This window comes from Mobula birostris, chromosome 15 (assembly GCF_030028105.1).
Source record: "Mobula birostris isolate sMobBir1 chromosome 15, sMobBir1.hap1, whole genome shotgun sequence".
In the NCBI taxonomy this organism is placed as follows: domain Eukaryota; kingdom Metazoa; phylum Chordata; class Chondrichthyes; order Myliobatiformes; family Myliobatidae; genus Mobula; species Mobula birostris.
This window is the reverse complement of record NC_092384.1, coordinates 61,423,105-61,440,126: the sequence shown is the minus strand read 5'-3', so window position 1 is coordinate 61,440,126 and position 17,022 is coordinate 61,423,105. Positions and strand designations below refer to the sequence as shown.

Genomic DNA, 17,022 nt, shown 5'->3' with positions numbered 1-17,022 from the left:
AAAAGGAGGAGGAAGAACCGTGACACAGCAGCACCAAACCCAGAACAGAATTTCCCTTGCAGCCGCTGTGGCCGGACCTGCCCGTCCCCTATCGGCCTCGTCAGCCACCAGCGAGCCTGCAACAGATATGGGCAGTCCCCTTCCTAAACCTTCGTTTGCAAAGCCAAGCCATGACTGACTGATAGTGCGTTGTGGGCAGGCGTGCTATGTTGGTGATGGAAGTGTGGCGACGTCTGCGGGGTGCCCTCAGTGCTCCTCGGACCCTGTCAGCGTTTCATCAGTATGTTCTATGTATATATGGCAAGTGTTATTTTCTCATAGTACCTTTAGTATGCTGCCTTGTGAGTATCAGCAATTTAATCGAGGCCCATGTGTCTGTAATGCAACACCAAGTTGGAATGCATTGGAGGTCAGACCGGGGGTGTCTGACACCTCTGGAGTCTGGGCTCAACACTAAATCTAAATCGAGGAAACCAGGATTGCAACTCTGTAACCTGTAAGCTCAGAGAAGTAATGGACTTTACTTCAGCCCTTCAGATTTATAAAGGTCTCATTGAAAGGGGTTGCTGGGCTTCAAACTTGGCTAAGCATTTTATTTATTTTTTTGTGCATTCATGTCTTAATTAAGTATGTCTTCTTTTCTTTACAGTTGACTTTTTTTTGCAATATTTTATTATTTGAATGCCTAAAGTTGACAACAAAATTTGAAAACAGTAAACTAGGCTTTTGATCTTATGAGCTGTCAAAGATTGTCAGGATGGTATTGAGATTGGGGTCTCAGGACATCTTCTGGTTCCACCCTCACGGTTCATCCCACATGCAAGATGACTGTGGAACTAGGTCCTCAAGGCTTTTGACAACTATTTTGTCATGAAATGTTAGAGTGGCCACAGGATCAGTACAAGGTAAGTTTGGGGAGTGAATGGGACTCATTTATCTAGAAGGAGCGTGACAGATTCTATCAAGCTGAAACATAGCTTCCATCCGTTTGTATTTGGTCCTTTGATTGCTTTGTTCATGATAACCATTATTTAGTACTTTATGTTTCTGAACACTTAATTGATTTAAAAAATTAGCTTAATTTGTCACAAGTACATTGAAATATACAGTTTGCATGCCTCAACAACCAACACAGTCCGAGGATGTACTGGGGACAGTGCACAAGTATGGCCACATTTCCATCACTAACATAGCAGGGCTAAAACTTACTAAACCTAACCCACACAGAATGTCATTTAGAATGTGTGAGGGAACAGGAGCGATCATGGGGAGAACATACAAGTTCCTTACAGACAGCAGCAGGAGTTGTAACCCAATCTTCCAGCTAGCTCTGCAATGCTTTACGCCAACCACTATATTATCGTGCTCTGATAGATAATCAGAGACTGTTAAAAGTGCAATGGCTCAAAGGAATTCAGCCCCCTGTGTCTCTACCAGCTCCTAGCAGAGTAATCTTGTAACTGTTATTTCTGACTTCATCCCCTGCAAATTATTGTCATGTTCAATTCCATTTTCCACCACCTCTCCAGGCAGTGAATTCCAGATCAAAACTACCATGTTTAAGTTTTCTACATGTTTCCTCTTGTACCTTTTTGACCAATATTTGAAATGTATGCCCCTTCATCCATTTTCCATCATCCACCAACAGGAACAGCTTTCCTCATCGACCCTGCCTAAACCAGTTATGATCAGTCCTGAAGAAGGGTCTTGGCCCAAAACGTTGACCCTTTATTAATTTCCATAGGTGGTTTAATTATTCCAGCATTTTGTATATGTAACTCTGGAGTTCCAGCATTTTCAGTCTGTCTTGTGTTTTTGATCTGGTAAACCTCTGCCAAATCTTCTCCCAAACATCCTTCCTCCACAGAGAAATGCTTAGGTTTTCCAGTCTCACCTTGCAGTTGAAATCCGTCTTCTCTGAAAGCAATCTAGTAAACTTTTTCTACACCCTTTCAGAAACCTTTTATCCCCTCTAAATTTGGAATTGACTATTCATGCCCTGAGCAATATTTTACATAGATATAATAATAAAATCTGATTTTGTATTGTGTCTCTATTTACAGACGTCAGATGACAACATATATTAACTCTGACTGCTACTGTTTTGCTAGCTCACTTTCTCTATAGCCCTTTGTAAATACTGGTCCATATATATATACACACACATACACCTACCTTGTGATCACCTGTTGAGAATTTTAAGGCAGACCTACCAATGCACAACCTACACGTGCATGAAACATTTCAAAACACTGCGTAATGTGATCTACAAAATATTTTGCATTATTTGACTGCTGAAGAATATTTTCTTACATTTGTGTTGAATGGACTGTACCAGATACTGCAAATACCACAAACAACCTGGGCTGATATGCTGTCTACCCAACCTACTACAGGGTAACACAAAAACTATTGTGTCAATGAATGTGAATTTTTTTATGTGACCCATTACCTGTACATTTCATACCTGGTCATCCAGTAGCAATTCGCAGAATGCAGGGATACATTTAGCCCATTCCACCAGCACGAGTAACTGTTGTTTCATGGACTCACTGACATCACTGATGGTTGCTATTTTCTTCATTGCAATATCAGCAGGATGCACAGGATTTAAGGCAGAAATCTACCAACAGAGAAAGCCACTAACTTATGTAAAATGATATATGAGCCACAACATTGCAATTTGATTAATTCCTATATATTTCTTTATGATATCATATGGGAAAGTGATATAACAATTTCACATCCTGAGTGAGTTCAACATTTCTTAATCTGTTAGTTGCCTATGAATCCAGCTGCTAGTATTCTAAAACATTCCTCGCTATTTGTATTTCTCCACATATAAGAGTCAATTATGTCATATTACCAGGACTTTTAAATAGCACAGAAATGATTTTAATATTAAAATAATTTACTAGCAAACACACAGACTTAACTGTTCTTCAAAAGGAATAGTATTCAGGAACCCACTGAGTTGAGAAAGGTATATAACTATTTTAGTCACATGACCATGCCAAAAAATTCACATAAATAATGCAATAATAAGTTTCAACGTATTTGTGAAAACAAAGAATTTTGAAGTTAGTATCCCTTAAAGCAATTCATTTTATTAATAGAAATTCTTTACTATACAATTCCTATAGGGGGCATTACAGGCTTTATCTTCTGACCAGAGCAGATATTAACCACACCTGGTTAGTACTGGAATTTTTTCATCAAGTGCTTTTATGTCAAAGAGGTCTTCCAACTGAAACAGACTAATTATGCAGATGTACAATCTTGTAAAATTGAGATGCAATGGAGTTTTCCATTTCTCCCAGTTCTAGGACAGTAGACAACCACCCATATTACCAATGAAATACAGGATGACAGGGTGTCCTTATGAGTTGCAGTCAAATCAAAAACAAGACAAAATCTGCAGATGCTGGAAATCTGAGCAACACACACAAAATGCTGGAGGAGCTCAGCAGGCCAGGCAGCATTGATGGAAAAAGGCACAGTCGACATTTCGGGCCGAAGCCCTTTGGCAGAACCAGAGAGAAAAAGCTGAGGAGTAGGTTTGAAAGGTGGGGGGAGAGGACCTGATGATGTGCGTGAAGTGGAAGAGATGTGGTTGAGGGCATCGTTGATGGTATGCGTGAAATGGAAGAGATGCGGTTGAGGGCAGTGTTGAATGGTAGCCTCCAACCTGATGGCATGAACATTGATTTCTCAAACTTCCAGTAATGCTTCCCCCCCTTCACCATCTCCAATCCCCTTTTCCCCCTCTCATGTTATCTCCTTGCCTGCCAATCGCCTCCCTCTGGTGCTCTACACCGTCCCCTCCCCTTTTTAATTTCTTCCATGTCTTCTGTTTCTTTCACCAATAAACATCCTAGCTCTTTGCTTCATCCCTTCCCTCCAAGTTTCACCTATCTCCCGGTGTTTCTCTCTCCCCTCCCTCGCCTTGCAAACCTAATCCTCAACTTTTTTTCTCCAGTCCTGCCAAAGGGTTTCGACCCGAAACTTCAGCCGTGCTTTTTTCCATAGGTGCTGCCTGTTCCTTCAGCATTTTGTGTGTGTTGCTTATGAGTTGTAGCATGGATTTCTTCACTGCTGTCTTATATTCCATCAATAACTGTGCCTAAGAAGAGAGACCAAAGGCGGGAAGAATGAGAGGTTCAAAGAAACTAACAGGTGATAACGAGGTAGAAACAGATCAGAAGATTGCCATGCTTTAGATGAAAGTATATTTTCATATACCTATAAAAAATCCGTCAATCAATCAAAAGGAAAGACGGGTCTCCTCTCCAGGGAAAGTATCTTTATAATATGTCATTTGTAAATAATAGAAAGCTCCTCTTTATGAATAATAAGCCAAAGGAGAAGCTACTGGCACATACCTGCTTGAAAAGAATGCGGGAATGCCACCATCTAAAATGTAAGATACTGTCTATACTGTGATAAAATCTCTTATTAAATTAAAACTACTTTTCATGTTTAATTTGCTAAGATGACGGTTTATACATAAACCTAACTAAAAGCACTGGCATGCTAATCACAAGACATTATTTTCTCTTGTTGGCAAAAGAATTGTTGCCGTTCAGTGAGATTGATGAACTGAACCTACCACTATCATGAAAACAACAAGGTTTCTTCAATTCAGCATTTGGTCTTAATTCTGCTAAGCCTGTGATCTATGTAACATTGGCACTTAAAAAATATACAAGTTCCAAAGGACATTCAGAGCTTATTTCATTGCCAGTGACAAAACGTTTTTTTCTGAATTGTAGTTAACTGCTGTTCCAGCTGGTTTGAACAGGATTGTATTTTGTGACTCTTATTGCAGGTTATCTAGCCAAATTTGTAAAGAATTTAATCATTACATCCCAGTTGACACTGAGAACTAAATGACCATCTGCGGGCAAGGTTTGCCTTTCTAAAATGGAATGAAATATAGTAGTGATGTGATCATTATGTAACCCAGAGAGTGGACTGACAATTCAAAGATGAGACGTCAAATGTCACCATATGGAATATAAATGCAGTCAGTGGCAAAGAAGTTATTTTATTATTTATGATCATAGAGCTACTGAATCATTGTAAAAATCTATTTTTAAAACTGTACGTACAATGTTTCTGGTGGACAGAGTTAAGTTTTACACTATTTTCAAATTCCAGTATAACAAAAGAAGTTTGCTTTTCTTGACTTGAGATTTGCTAAAACGTTTTATTGCCAATTAAATACTTTTGAAGTGTGGTCACTGTTGAGATATAGGAAAGGTTTAACCAATTTGCACATGGAAAACTCCCAGAGTTAGGATTATTTTAAATTTATATGTTGATTGATAATACGAATTGACCAAGTTATCTTTATATTCACTAGTTGTTTAAGGTGCTGCACTGAAGTTTCAGCCTGAAAATTTGCACCTAAGTGTCCAGAGTAGAAATTATACCCAGAAGTTCCAAATTCTGAGGTAAGATACTATTTACAAATTAATTTGGCGCTACATTCTTAAGACATTTCTCAACATATTGATATGGGAAAACAATTATATTTTGCATAGGTAAATAAACTGGAATATGGCATTAAATGACTTTGAGCATCATAATATTTCTTAAAATTACCTGACAAGACATTGCTTCTGCTTGTACTAGTATAGTGATAGAGAGAGAGCCAACATCTTCATAGCTTGTTCTGCGAATGCTGATCCTGTCCCGTTCATTTTGTACAGCTTTGAAAAATATCAAATTCAATGTTATAATTCCTGGTGCAAAAATAAGGTGGATTCTATATAACCATATGTGTCTCTGAGTTAGGAAGAGTCAAGACAGAAGTGCATGCATTTTGATAGTTCCTTTCACTGAGACATGATTTGACATCATCTGTCAACTCTTCTTTCTCTGAGGTAATGGATGGAAAATTACAAAGATCACATGTCATGTCCAAGAGACCCTTCGTGAGGCACTGAAGGTGTCATTTCTGAAATTGGCCCTTGCATATTCTGACTATTTAGGATTTGAATTTTTCAACATTTATCAAAAACTTTCCCAGCACATCCTTGGATATGTTGGCCGTTAACATAATCGACACATTCCATTGTACACATGATAAATAAATCTGAATCTGAAAACAACCTTTAAGTCCTCTTAAGAAAATTCTTTACTTTCTTGTGTTGTACAATAATCTGTGTTGATGATATGCCTTATAATACTAATCATTCACTGTAATAATGTATCTATAAATAGAGTTAATGAGCATGAAATGCAATATGCTTGTCAGTAATGTACCAGTGATTCAATCAGAGAAAATGAATTAGTAAAACTTATCAGTGGGAATGGACAGCTGTAAAGGTTTACATATTGTTCATTGTTATTACCATTTAATTGCTGTTTATTTATAGAAACCAGCAAAGATTTTTAATAATGAAAAATGCCTAATATCTAATTTGGCCAGGCAAGGATATTGGGCTTGATCATGGTCATGTCTGATCCACAGTCCCTAGAGCCCTGAGTAAAAGGTAGCAGCAGCTATGTGGTTACTGATCTTTCTTTATTATTATTTTATCTTGCTGTTTGTCATACATTCCCTGGATATTGAGGAATTTATCAATAAGGCATCCGTTAGTTTTGCGAGTCCATGGATCTGCGCCTGGAAAGTCTTCACTCTCCAGGGCACAGGCCTGGGCAAGGTTGTATGGAAGACAAGCAGTTGCCCATGCTGCAAGCCTCCCCTCTCCATGACACCAATCTTGTCCAAGGGAAGGGCATTAGGACCCATACAGCTTGGCACCAGTGTCGTTGCAGAGCAATGTGTGATTAAGTGCCTTGCTCAAGGACACAACACGTTGCCTCAGCTGGGGCTCGAACTCACAACCTTCAGATCGCTAGTCGAATGCCTTAACCACTTGGCCACGTGCCCACACTTGAGGAATTTAAAGATCTTTTAAAATTATTTTGTGTTCTTATAGATGCTAAATTCATAAAAATCAATCAGAAAAAGATGTCAGGGGCACAGTTGGCACTTGCGGCCTGCTCTTCTAGACAGTTCAATCCCAGGTACTAAAGGTCACATCAGTTGGCCCCGTGTATCTAGATATCGATGCCAGGTTGGTACTGCACCTGGTGAATTCAGACACCTGAGAAAAATAAAATGCCTCTGAACAAACCAAAAATATAAAAACAGAAAAAAAAATCAAGTCTTAATTTTTGACAAACATGAGAAAATCTGAAGAAGCTGGAATAAGGTTTATTATCACTGGCATGTGTCATGAAATTTGTTAACTTAGCAGCAGCTGTTCAATGCAATACATAAACGAGAAGAAAAATAAATAAATAAGTAAATCGATTACAGTATATGTATATTGAATAGATTAAAAATCATGCAAAAACAGAAATAATATATATTTAAAAAGTGAGGTGGTGTTCACAGGTTCAATGTCCATTTAGGAATCGGATGTCAGAGGGGAAGAAGCTGTTCCTGAATCACTAAATGTGTGCCTTCAGGCTTCTGTCTCTCCTACTTGATGGTAACAATGAGAAAAGGGCATGTCTTGGGTGCTGGGGGTCCTTAATAATGGATGCTTGCTTTCTGAGACACCGCTCCTTGAAGATGTTCTGAGTACTTTGTAGGCTAGTACCCAAGATGAAGCCAACTAATATTGGATATCAATTTACCAGTAGGTGGCAGGACTCTATCATCTGCTAGCCCCACCTGTATGTAATTCTATTTACTTAGCTAAAGTAATTAAAGATTAACTTTTTTTGTCACAGGTACATCAAAACATCTAAACATACAGTGAAATGCTTTATTTGCGTCAATGACCAAAACAGTCCCTGGAAGTGCTGGGGACAGCCCATAAGTATCACCATGCTTCTCCATCGACTTACTAACCTTAACCCTAACCCACATATGTCCTTGGACTGTGGGAGGAAACCAGAGCACCTGATGGAAACCCATGCAGTCATTGGGAGAACGTACAAACACCTTACAGACAGTGGTGATGCAAAATGTTGCACTAACTGCTTCACTAGTGTGCTGCTTTAAAGCAGAATATTTAGCTAAACCAATGAAAGCAGATAATCGAGTCTAAGAAATTCATCCTCAATCAGGAACACTAAGTATTCTGAATAATCACAACACATTGTGCTCTGCTTGTGATATATTAAACAAGATGATTGTATCTCAGTCCAACATCTCCTCTTGCAGCAAGTTCCAGATATCAACAGCTCCCTGTGTGTGTTTATGTATGTGTATGTGTGTGTGTATATATAATAATATGTTTCTGTATATGTGTGTGTGTGTGTGTGTGTGTATATATATGTATGCATATGTATATAAATGTTGCCCTCATATCCCCTTTAATACTTATTCTTCTTAACTCTATTATGGGAAAAATGATTCAGACTTTCTACTCTGTCGATGTCTTTTATTAATTTTATACACTTGTCAGATCATCACCCAGCCTAATGAGTCCAGCCTATCTAATCGTTCCCCAAAAAATCCAAGCAACATCCTGGTGAATCTCTTTTGTATTGTCTCCAGTATGGTGAATAGAATTTCACACAATACACCAAGTGCAACTTAACTAGTGTTTGGCAAAGTCCCAACATTTATATTCTATACCCCACCTATGAATGCAAGAATTCTGAGAGCCAGCTTCCCCACTATAGCTACTTGTGTTGCCACTTTCAGGGAATTAAGGACTTAAACCCTAATATACCTCTACTCTTCAACATTCCTTAGATCCTGCCATTTACTGTACATGCCCCACCTGGTCTTAACTTCCCAAAATGCACCACCTTGCACTAATGGGGATTAAATTCCTTCTACATGCACTCTCTCCAACTTTCTATCTGATGTAAAGCCTCCTGTAGCCTTAGACAACCTCCCTCCTTATCTAGAGTGCCACCTACTTGTTTGCCATCCACAAACTTGCTAATCCCATTTATCTTCAGAAAGTTATTAATAAATATATATATATATATATATGTGTCCTAACACTAATCCCTGTGGTATTCTACTGGTCTCATAGACTTCCAATCTGTAAAACATCCCTCTAACACCACTATCTGATCCTGAGGATGAATTTCTTAGCATCAATGTGCAGAAACTGTGTGATCTCCTCCTGCTCCTGTTTCATATGTTCTTACAAAAAGAGATAACCATCTGATGGTCGTTTGAGGTAAAATGTGGTGCTGAATATAGCACCAAATCCTTCAAGCACTCACCACAACAAAAGAATGGATAAAAATGAATTTGCCTCAAAATAAATTTTAAACAAATTAAATGTTGTGTATGTTTATTTATACTATGGTTTCACAGCTTTAAATGCAATTAATTGCAGTGTTATAAAATAAATGCAACATAGTGATATACATAAATTGCAAGTGTGTATGGCTTTCTGCATAAGAACATCATAAACTCAGATGAACCAATAGACTGAGACAACTTGGAATCCCAGACTATCTATCTAATATTTCACCACATTAAAGATAATAGACTATTATCTTTTTCTGTTCATAAGCGTTAAAAAGGATTATTTCCCCGGTGACTCCCCAAGTACATCAGACTTAATGACATGTATTTGTGTTCAGCAAAATGAAAACCAACATGAGTTGAGCTTAAAGATACTGAGTTGATGTAACAGGCCCATAAAATGGATGCCCTGGTTGAAAGGTCGGACCAGGCCTCACCCCAGGTTCCTGAAAAACGACTGATCTGAAAGTGGATAAGGCAATTTTAGAATGTCAGACAAGACTGTCTGCAACAGATGTTAGGCCTTCTGAAAATACTAATAAGGAGCCAAATGCCTGTTTTTGGATCTTTCAGAAAAATTGAGGGGCAGGAAAAGAATAGGGTGAAAGATCAAAGAAGGTTACAAATGAAAGGAGGAACTAGAGGAGAGTAAAATACACAGCTGGCAAACTTTCATTACACATATTAGGTTCAGAACAATGTAACAAGTTGATGCTAGCTGCTATGAAATAGAGCAATTTATCATGGGATAAATCCCATCGCAGAAATGAAAACATAAAAGCTGTTATTCAGTTTTCACACAAAATGCTGGAGGAACTCAGCAGGCCAGGCAGCATCTATGGAAAGGAATAAACAGTCAACATTTCAAACCAAGAACCTTCATCGGAATGATAGTCCTGATGAAGGGTCTCAGCCTGAAACATTCCTTTCCCTGGCCTGCTGAGTTCCTCCAGCATTTTGTGTGTGCTGCCTTGGATTTCCAGCATCTGCAGATTCTCACATGTTTATGATTCATTTTTTTCATGCAGTACTGGGAGAAATAAATGTATTAGCTTAGTGAAATGAGTAGAAAAACTAATTTTAACTGATGCTATGATTTTACATCATGATGTCTCCCGAGAAGCAGGTGCCATTGCAGAACCTTCTTGAGATATTTAGGGATTGCTGTAATGGTATACTAGAACAGAATTATGATTCCAGGCAAATTAAGGAATAAGAGAGTGAAACATTCTTCTAAATACTGCTTAGTTTATCAAAACCAGTCTTTCTGGCTATATTTAAAAAGGAATGTAGGTGCTTGAACTGCTTTAAGGGAAAAAAAAATTCTCACTGAAAATAAAAAGCAGAGGAATTGTAAAGCAGTTTTGCAACACAAACTTCACCTCAATGGGTTGCAGGTATATTAGTAATGTAGTCTACTCATTCAAAGGCGGTGAACCTTAGGGATTCTCTAGAGGTTGTGAAAGCTCAGTCATTTATGTTTATTCAAAACAGAGATTGCTGGAGTTCTGGGTATTAGTGAATCAGGGTGTATAAAAATAGCACTGAAAAATGATACACATATGAAAAATCAGCCGTGATCCTGTTAAATAGCATTGCAGGCTTAAAGAGCCATCTTATGGTTATATTTGTTATATTCTTAAAACAGGAGATGCAAAACCATCAATGTAAGTGTGGGTCTCAATGGCACGCCATGAAGCACAGAAAAAGGCCCTTCAGCCCAAACTCATCCATGCCAACCAAGATGGCTCATTGAGCTAGTCTATATCCCTTTAAAACTTCCCTATCCTGTAACTGTCCAAATACCTTTTAAATATCATAATTGTACCTACCTCTTCTACTTCGTTTGGTAGCCCATTCAATATACTCACCAGTGTGAAGAAATTATCTAACTAACCAATGCAATTGTAAAGTAACTTCAAATGTAACCAACAAATTATTTGACTAGCTAGTGTTTTTTTTGATGGACTCTGATCATTTTGCTATTGCTCACATGCTGGGTGGTGGTGGGCTGTGCTTTTGCTGAGGCACATGGGGGAGGGTTGATGCTTTGCTGCTACTTGTACATGGGAGGGGGAGGGGGAGGGGGGCTTTGAGGCTCTGATGTTTCCCTGTCATTCATTCTTTGGAGTTTTTGTCTGTTTCGTGGATGTCTGCGAGGAGCAAGAATTTCAGGTTGTATATTGTATACATTCTCTGATATTAATTGGAACCATTGAACATACAATGTAATATGTCACGAAGCAATATGGACTTGATTGTTATATGCAACACCAATTTTGCGCCATGTTGTTTGGCCCCTGCAGTATCAGCCACTCAAATCATCTTACTGAAAATAGCTATGAAATGGTTTTGACACTTGTATTGGGCTGCAGTTTTAATGCAAGCAGGTATTAGCGCATTTTGTATATAATGATCATGATGATAATCTGCTTCCACCACATCCCCTGGCAGGGCATTCCAGGCACCTAATATTCACAGTGTAACGAGAGCAACACAGTGGCATAGTGGATTGCACAACGCTTTGCAGTACCAGTGACTCTGGTTCAAATTCCCTCCGCTGCCTGTAAGGAGTTTGTACGTTCTCCCGGTGACTGCATGGGTTTCCTCCAGGTGCTCTGGTTTCCTCCCACAGTCCAAAGATGTATTGGTTGGTAGGTTAGTTGGTCATTGTAAACTGTGATTCAGCTAGGATTAAATCAGGGAATTGCTGGGCGGCATGGCTTGGAGAGCCAGAAGGGCCTATTACACGCTGTACCTCAATAATAAATAAATAAATAAAATGCTACATAAATCTTTAAACTCTTTCACTCTCACCTTAAAGCTATGCCCAGCAATTAGAACGAGAAGGAATAGCAAGTGATAAAACATACATTATATACTTGTATAATTTGCTGATCAGCCAAGTCTTTGTATTGTACATTGCAGCACAGTATTTGTAGTCAGTAATGAGCCATCAGTCATCAAACCTAGTCCTACCAAAAAAATAGGAAAAAATCTTTTGGCATCTATTTAAGATATAATCCCAGTTTAGTCAGCCATCAAAACATTCAAAAATCTAGGTTTCTAGCATTAAGGCTACACTTGGAATATTGTGTCTAGTTCAGGTCACCTCATTATAGGAAGGATATGGCAGTTTTAGAGTGGCTGCAGAGGAGATTTACCAGGATGCTATCTGGATTAGAGATTATGTTTTATGAGGATAGGGTGAATGAGCTAGGGCTTTTCTCTTTGGAGAGGAGGATGAGAGGTGACTTGATAGAGTTGTACAAGATAGTGAGGCATAGATCAACTGGACAGTCAGGGACATTTTTCCAGGGCAGAAATGGCTAATACAAGGGGGCAATTTAAGGTGCTGGGAGAAAGTACAGTATAGGCAGAGGCAGGTTCCTTTTGCACAGAGCTGTAGGTGCATGGAACATCCTGCCAGGATTGCAGTAGAAGCAAATACATTGTGAACGTTTAAGAGACCTTGATAGGCATGTGGATGAAAGGAAAACGGAGGGAAATGTGGGAGGGAAGAGTTGGGCTAATCTTGGAATAGGTTAAAGGTTTGGCAATACATTACGGGCTAAAGGGTCTGGACTGTGTTGTACTTTTCTAACTCAAAAGGAGGTCATTTGATTCATCATAACCATGTTGACTTTTTTTAAAAAGAAGAATTGCTTAAATTAGCCCCATAACCTTGTTTTTTCATCCCAATACAACAAGTTGGTCTGCATCAAGTCATTGTGGCCAATGCAACCACACTGCCATGTAAATCAATGCAATGTAGTGGAATTGCAGATGGAATATCTGGGCATTCTAAAAGATGACGGGTGAAGATTGATTTGAATTCGTTACACTTACTTGTTTCTGTATGTTGTGAATATCAGAAAGATGATGGCAATTTACTTTAGCGCAGAATGTATTCATTAACTAATCTATTATGCACAACATTTATTTAGCTAGGCAAGTTAGTAGGTGGGCGTGACCAAGTTAATCATTTTTAACTTCAATTTTTGACAAGATACATGTGAAACGAAGGAGTGACAAAGCTATAATGGTCTAAATTGAAGATCTAAATAGGAACTTAATATAGTTTTGATAGAATAAAGGATTTATAGAGATATCCAACTCTTTGCAAGAATGGTCTAGGTGGGAATTTATATGCCGGGAACAGATATAAAACAACCCTCCTGTCTAAAAGCATTATTGGAAGGAAGTCTGCTATGGTAATATTAATCACTCCTGAGTGGTGTTGTATGTAATAGTCTGGCTACAAGGTGACCACTGCTAATATATCAAGGAGAAGGCATCAATTAAATGCAGATGTGACTGGAGAATGCAACAAATTGTCCTTTACCTTCCTTTCTCATCCCAGCCCTGAAGCACTTTTTCAGTCGGCAGTATCTACATTGGTTTCTTTTATCCTTGTCGACCACACACTGCCTGCTAAACCTGTAGGTAGGGAAGATATTGTTGATTACTTTGTCCACTAAAATGGCTTTTCAATTGTTAGCTCTTTATTATTTTCTACAAGAGAAAAAGCAGAGTTTTTAAAAATGTCACCTCATCTTACCAATTGGCCTTATACACTATATGAAGTAATTTAAATAAAGAATCAGAATCAGGTTAAATATAGCCGGCATACGGTATAGAATTTGTTAACTTAGCAGCAGCAGTACAATGAAATACATGATAATATAGAGAAAAAACTGTGAATTACAGTGTGTATGTGTGTATATATATATAATAGTTAAATTAACTAAGTAGTGCAAAAAAATAGAAATAAAAAAAGTTGTGAGGTAGTGTTCATGGGTTCAATGACCATTCAGAAATTAATTGACAGAAGGGAAGAAGCTGTTCCTGAATCATTGAGACCAAAGATTCAAACTATTCATATATTGTCTTTAAGAAATCATATAGGCAATTCACCTTCATTTGTGTGCATAGGGTAATCACTTTTGAGATTGCCTACTGAAGATCAGCTGACTCCTAAAGTAATTATGAAAACTTATATCTGTTTAAGAAATGGACTTACTGAGGGAACATAAATGTTTCATATGGAGGCTTAAAGTAGTATATGACTGAGTGATTCCTGAATGGCCTTATCCTAATTCAATATTATGTCTTCATGTTGTAGTCATGTAGCTGCTCATTTATCGTTCCATGATAAATCTCACCACCAAAACCCATGTCAGGCTTCCACTGGACTGAAATGTTATAAGGGCTAATTTTGTCATTAGTGTTTACAATGCAGATTTCTCAGACAGAGCAAAACATGAGATTTTTACTCATTTAGGAACAAAGAATCTTAAACAAACAAACTTGCATTTATCCAACACGATACAAGATCTTCATTCAATGTACTACAGAGCCTATTAAATGTAAAGCAAGAAGCAGTAAACGCTGGAAATTGAAAATAAAAGCAGGAAATGCGGCAAGTACTGAACAGTTAGGCCTTGTCTGTAGGAAGAGGAAAAGAGTTAACATTTCAGACTGAGGACTCATTGTCAGAATGAGTTTTCCATCTGGAAGTCAACTTTGCTTCTCTTCCAACAGATGAGGCGACAAGTCTCAAACTCCTCATGAAGAAGGCACAGTAATGGCTGTACTTCATTATGGGTTTGAGGAGATCTGGTCTGTCACCAAAGACTCTAATACATTTCTACAGATGTACCCTAGAGAACATTCTGATTGGTTGCATCATTGCCTGGTATGGAGGCTCCAAAGCACAGAGGAAAGCTGTAGATGATTGCAGACTCAGCCAGTTTCATCACAGAATCAAGTCTTCCCACCATCAAGGACACCTTCAAAAGACCTCAAAAACTTAAGAAGGCTGTGTCCGTCATTATGGTCCTTCACCATCCAGAGTATGCCTTAATGTCATTGCTACTATCAAGGAAGAGGTAGAGGAGCCTGAAGTGTGACACTCAATGCTTCTTCCCACCGACCATCAGATTCCTCAGCAGTCCATGAGCACTACCTCACATTCCTCTTTCGCAATATTTATTTATCTATCTATTTTATTTTTCCCAACTTAGTAATTTTTTATGTCAGCAAGTTTTACGGCACACGTCAGTGATAATAAACCTGATTCTGATTCCAAGCCTGGCTTGCTGAGTAATTCATAGCCTATTAAATCTATTTGCTGCTACAATGTATGGAAAGATGGCAAGGTCCCAGAGCCAGGTAATCATATTCCAATAATGTTTATAAAGGGATGAATTCTGATCAGGACACAGGGAAAAAAATCTTCTTTTCTTTAAATAGGACTTTAAAAATCTTTTGCACCAGAAGTATATGTAAAATAAAAGCTGTCACAATTTCTATTAATCTCTTTAGTACCTTTAATGTATGATTAACCTGTCAGATTGCTGGAAGCAATATTTTAGACTGATTATTGACTGAATGGTTATTAAATATCCAGAGGAAATGAAAGCATATACAAGGAACTCATAAAGCAGCAAACTATTCACTATAATTCATTTTACACTTGTCCATAGTTCAAGGTCCAGTTTGAGAAAGTGAATACAGATTAAAAACATACCCCACTTGTTTTCATTTATTAAGCATTGAAATATATTTTATTAAATGTTCAAGGTAATATTATTAAGTTCCTACAATCAAGTTCAAGGCTATCAGAACATCTCTGTGAATCCATATGAAGCAAGCATTCTTCACTAATAGAAATAAAAGGTTCAAAAAAGGTTTAAAGATTCATTTAATATCAAAGCATGTATCAGTATACAACTCTGAAATTTGTCTTCTCCAGATAGTCACAAAATAAAGAAAGAACATGAAAGGCGTTCTGGGAGGAACATCAAAATCAGCTTCCCCCCCCCCCCTCCCCACACACACACACACACACTCACAGAAGAACGGCATCCGAATCATCAACCCCCAAAACCCCCATACCCCCACACAAAATGGCACGAGAACATCAGCTCCCCAAAAACAACCTTTCCCCCACACAAGAAACTAACAGCACAATAGAACATCAACCCTCAAACACCCTCCTCTTGCACAACAAAATGGAAAAGGAACAGGTGATAAAAACAGAATATAAAAAACATGTCTGAGAAAGTCCACAGTCCATAACTCATCTTATAAGAGCACATTATATTTTATTATGGGCTGTAACTTTTCTTAGATATGTAATATCAGCCCACCTAGTTGTCTTATTATATTGCTTTGGGTGCATTTTTATTTATGCTTTAAGTTTGTCAGCTTCATTCCCAAATCGTTCTTGCAAACTGCATATAATATTGAAGCTATTCTTAGGTAGAGTGGGGATAATTGGGTGATTTCTGTCAACTAAGTCTGTAGGTTGATTTATTTATGTCACTGAAATTCAACTTTTGCACATAATTTGTATGCAACTAACTTCACCTTATTGTAATTTTATCTACTCTTCAGGAAAGCACAGTTTTCTTCCTAAACTACTGCGCAAATAATCAGAGCAGAAGGTCCATTCATTTCTGCCTCATTGATTGATAGTGTTTTCAGTAGATACTTATGCTTTTAATATTGGCCATGCATCATGCATACAAATGAGAAAGGGTGGAAGTAGATTTTTTTAGTTCTAATTGCCATCCCAAATTCAGAAAAATGAGTATTTATTCAAGGGAAAACAAAAATGTACTTCTCCCCTAATAGTTCCTATTCTCATCTCCTTTGCTAGCAGCCCTTTGTGTTCTTGCTTACCTCTGTCCAGCAGCTGGTTCCAATCTTCACACTCCCCTCCTTCGCTCCATCTCCATTTTGTTTATCTCTGTCTGCGTCCAGCTCTTCCCCTCCTC

General features: G+C 38.1%; 1 protein-coding gene across 1 annotated transcript in view; it reads right to left on the bottom strand.

Annotated features, from left to right (window-relative positions):
* LOC140210316 (hepatocyte nuclear factor 4-beta-like) overlaps positions 1-17,022 on the bottom strand; it is a 59,355-nt gene that overhangs the window by 13,244 nt on the left and 29,089 nt on the right. Inside the window, exons 3-5 of the mRNA XM_072279189.1 lie at positions 13,584-13,678; positions 5,608-5,714; positions 2,468-2,623 (exon numbers count right to left, since the gene is read on the bottom strand). Coding sequence (XP_072135290.1) covers positions 2,468-2,623; positions 5,608-5,714; positions 13,584-13,678 — 358 coding nt within the window. The remainder of the gene's footprint in view (positions 1-2,467; positions 2,624-5,607; positions 5,715-13,583; positions 13,679-17,022) is intronic.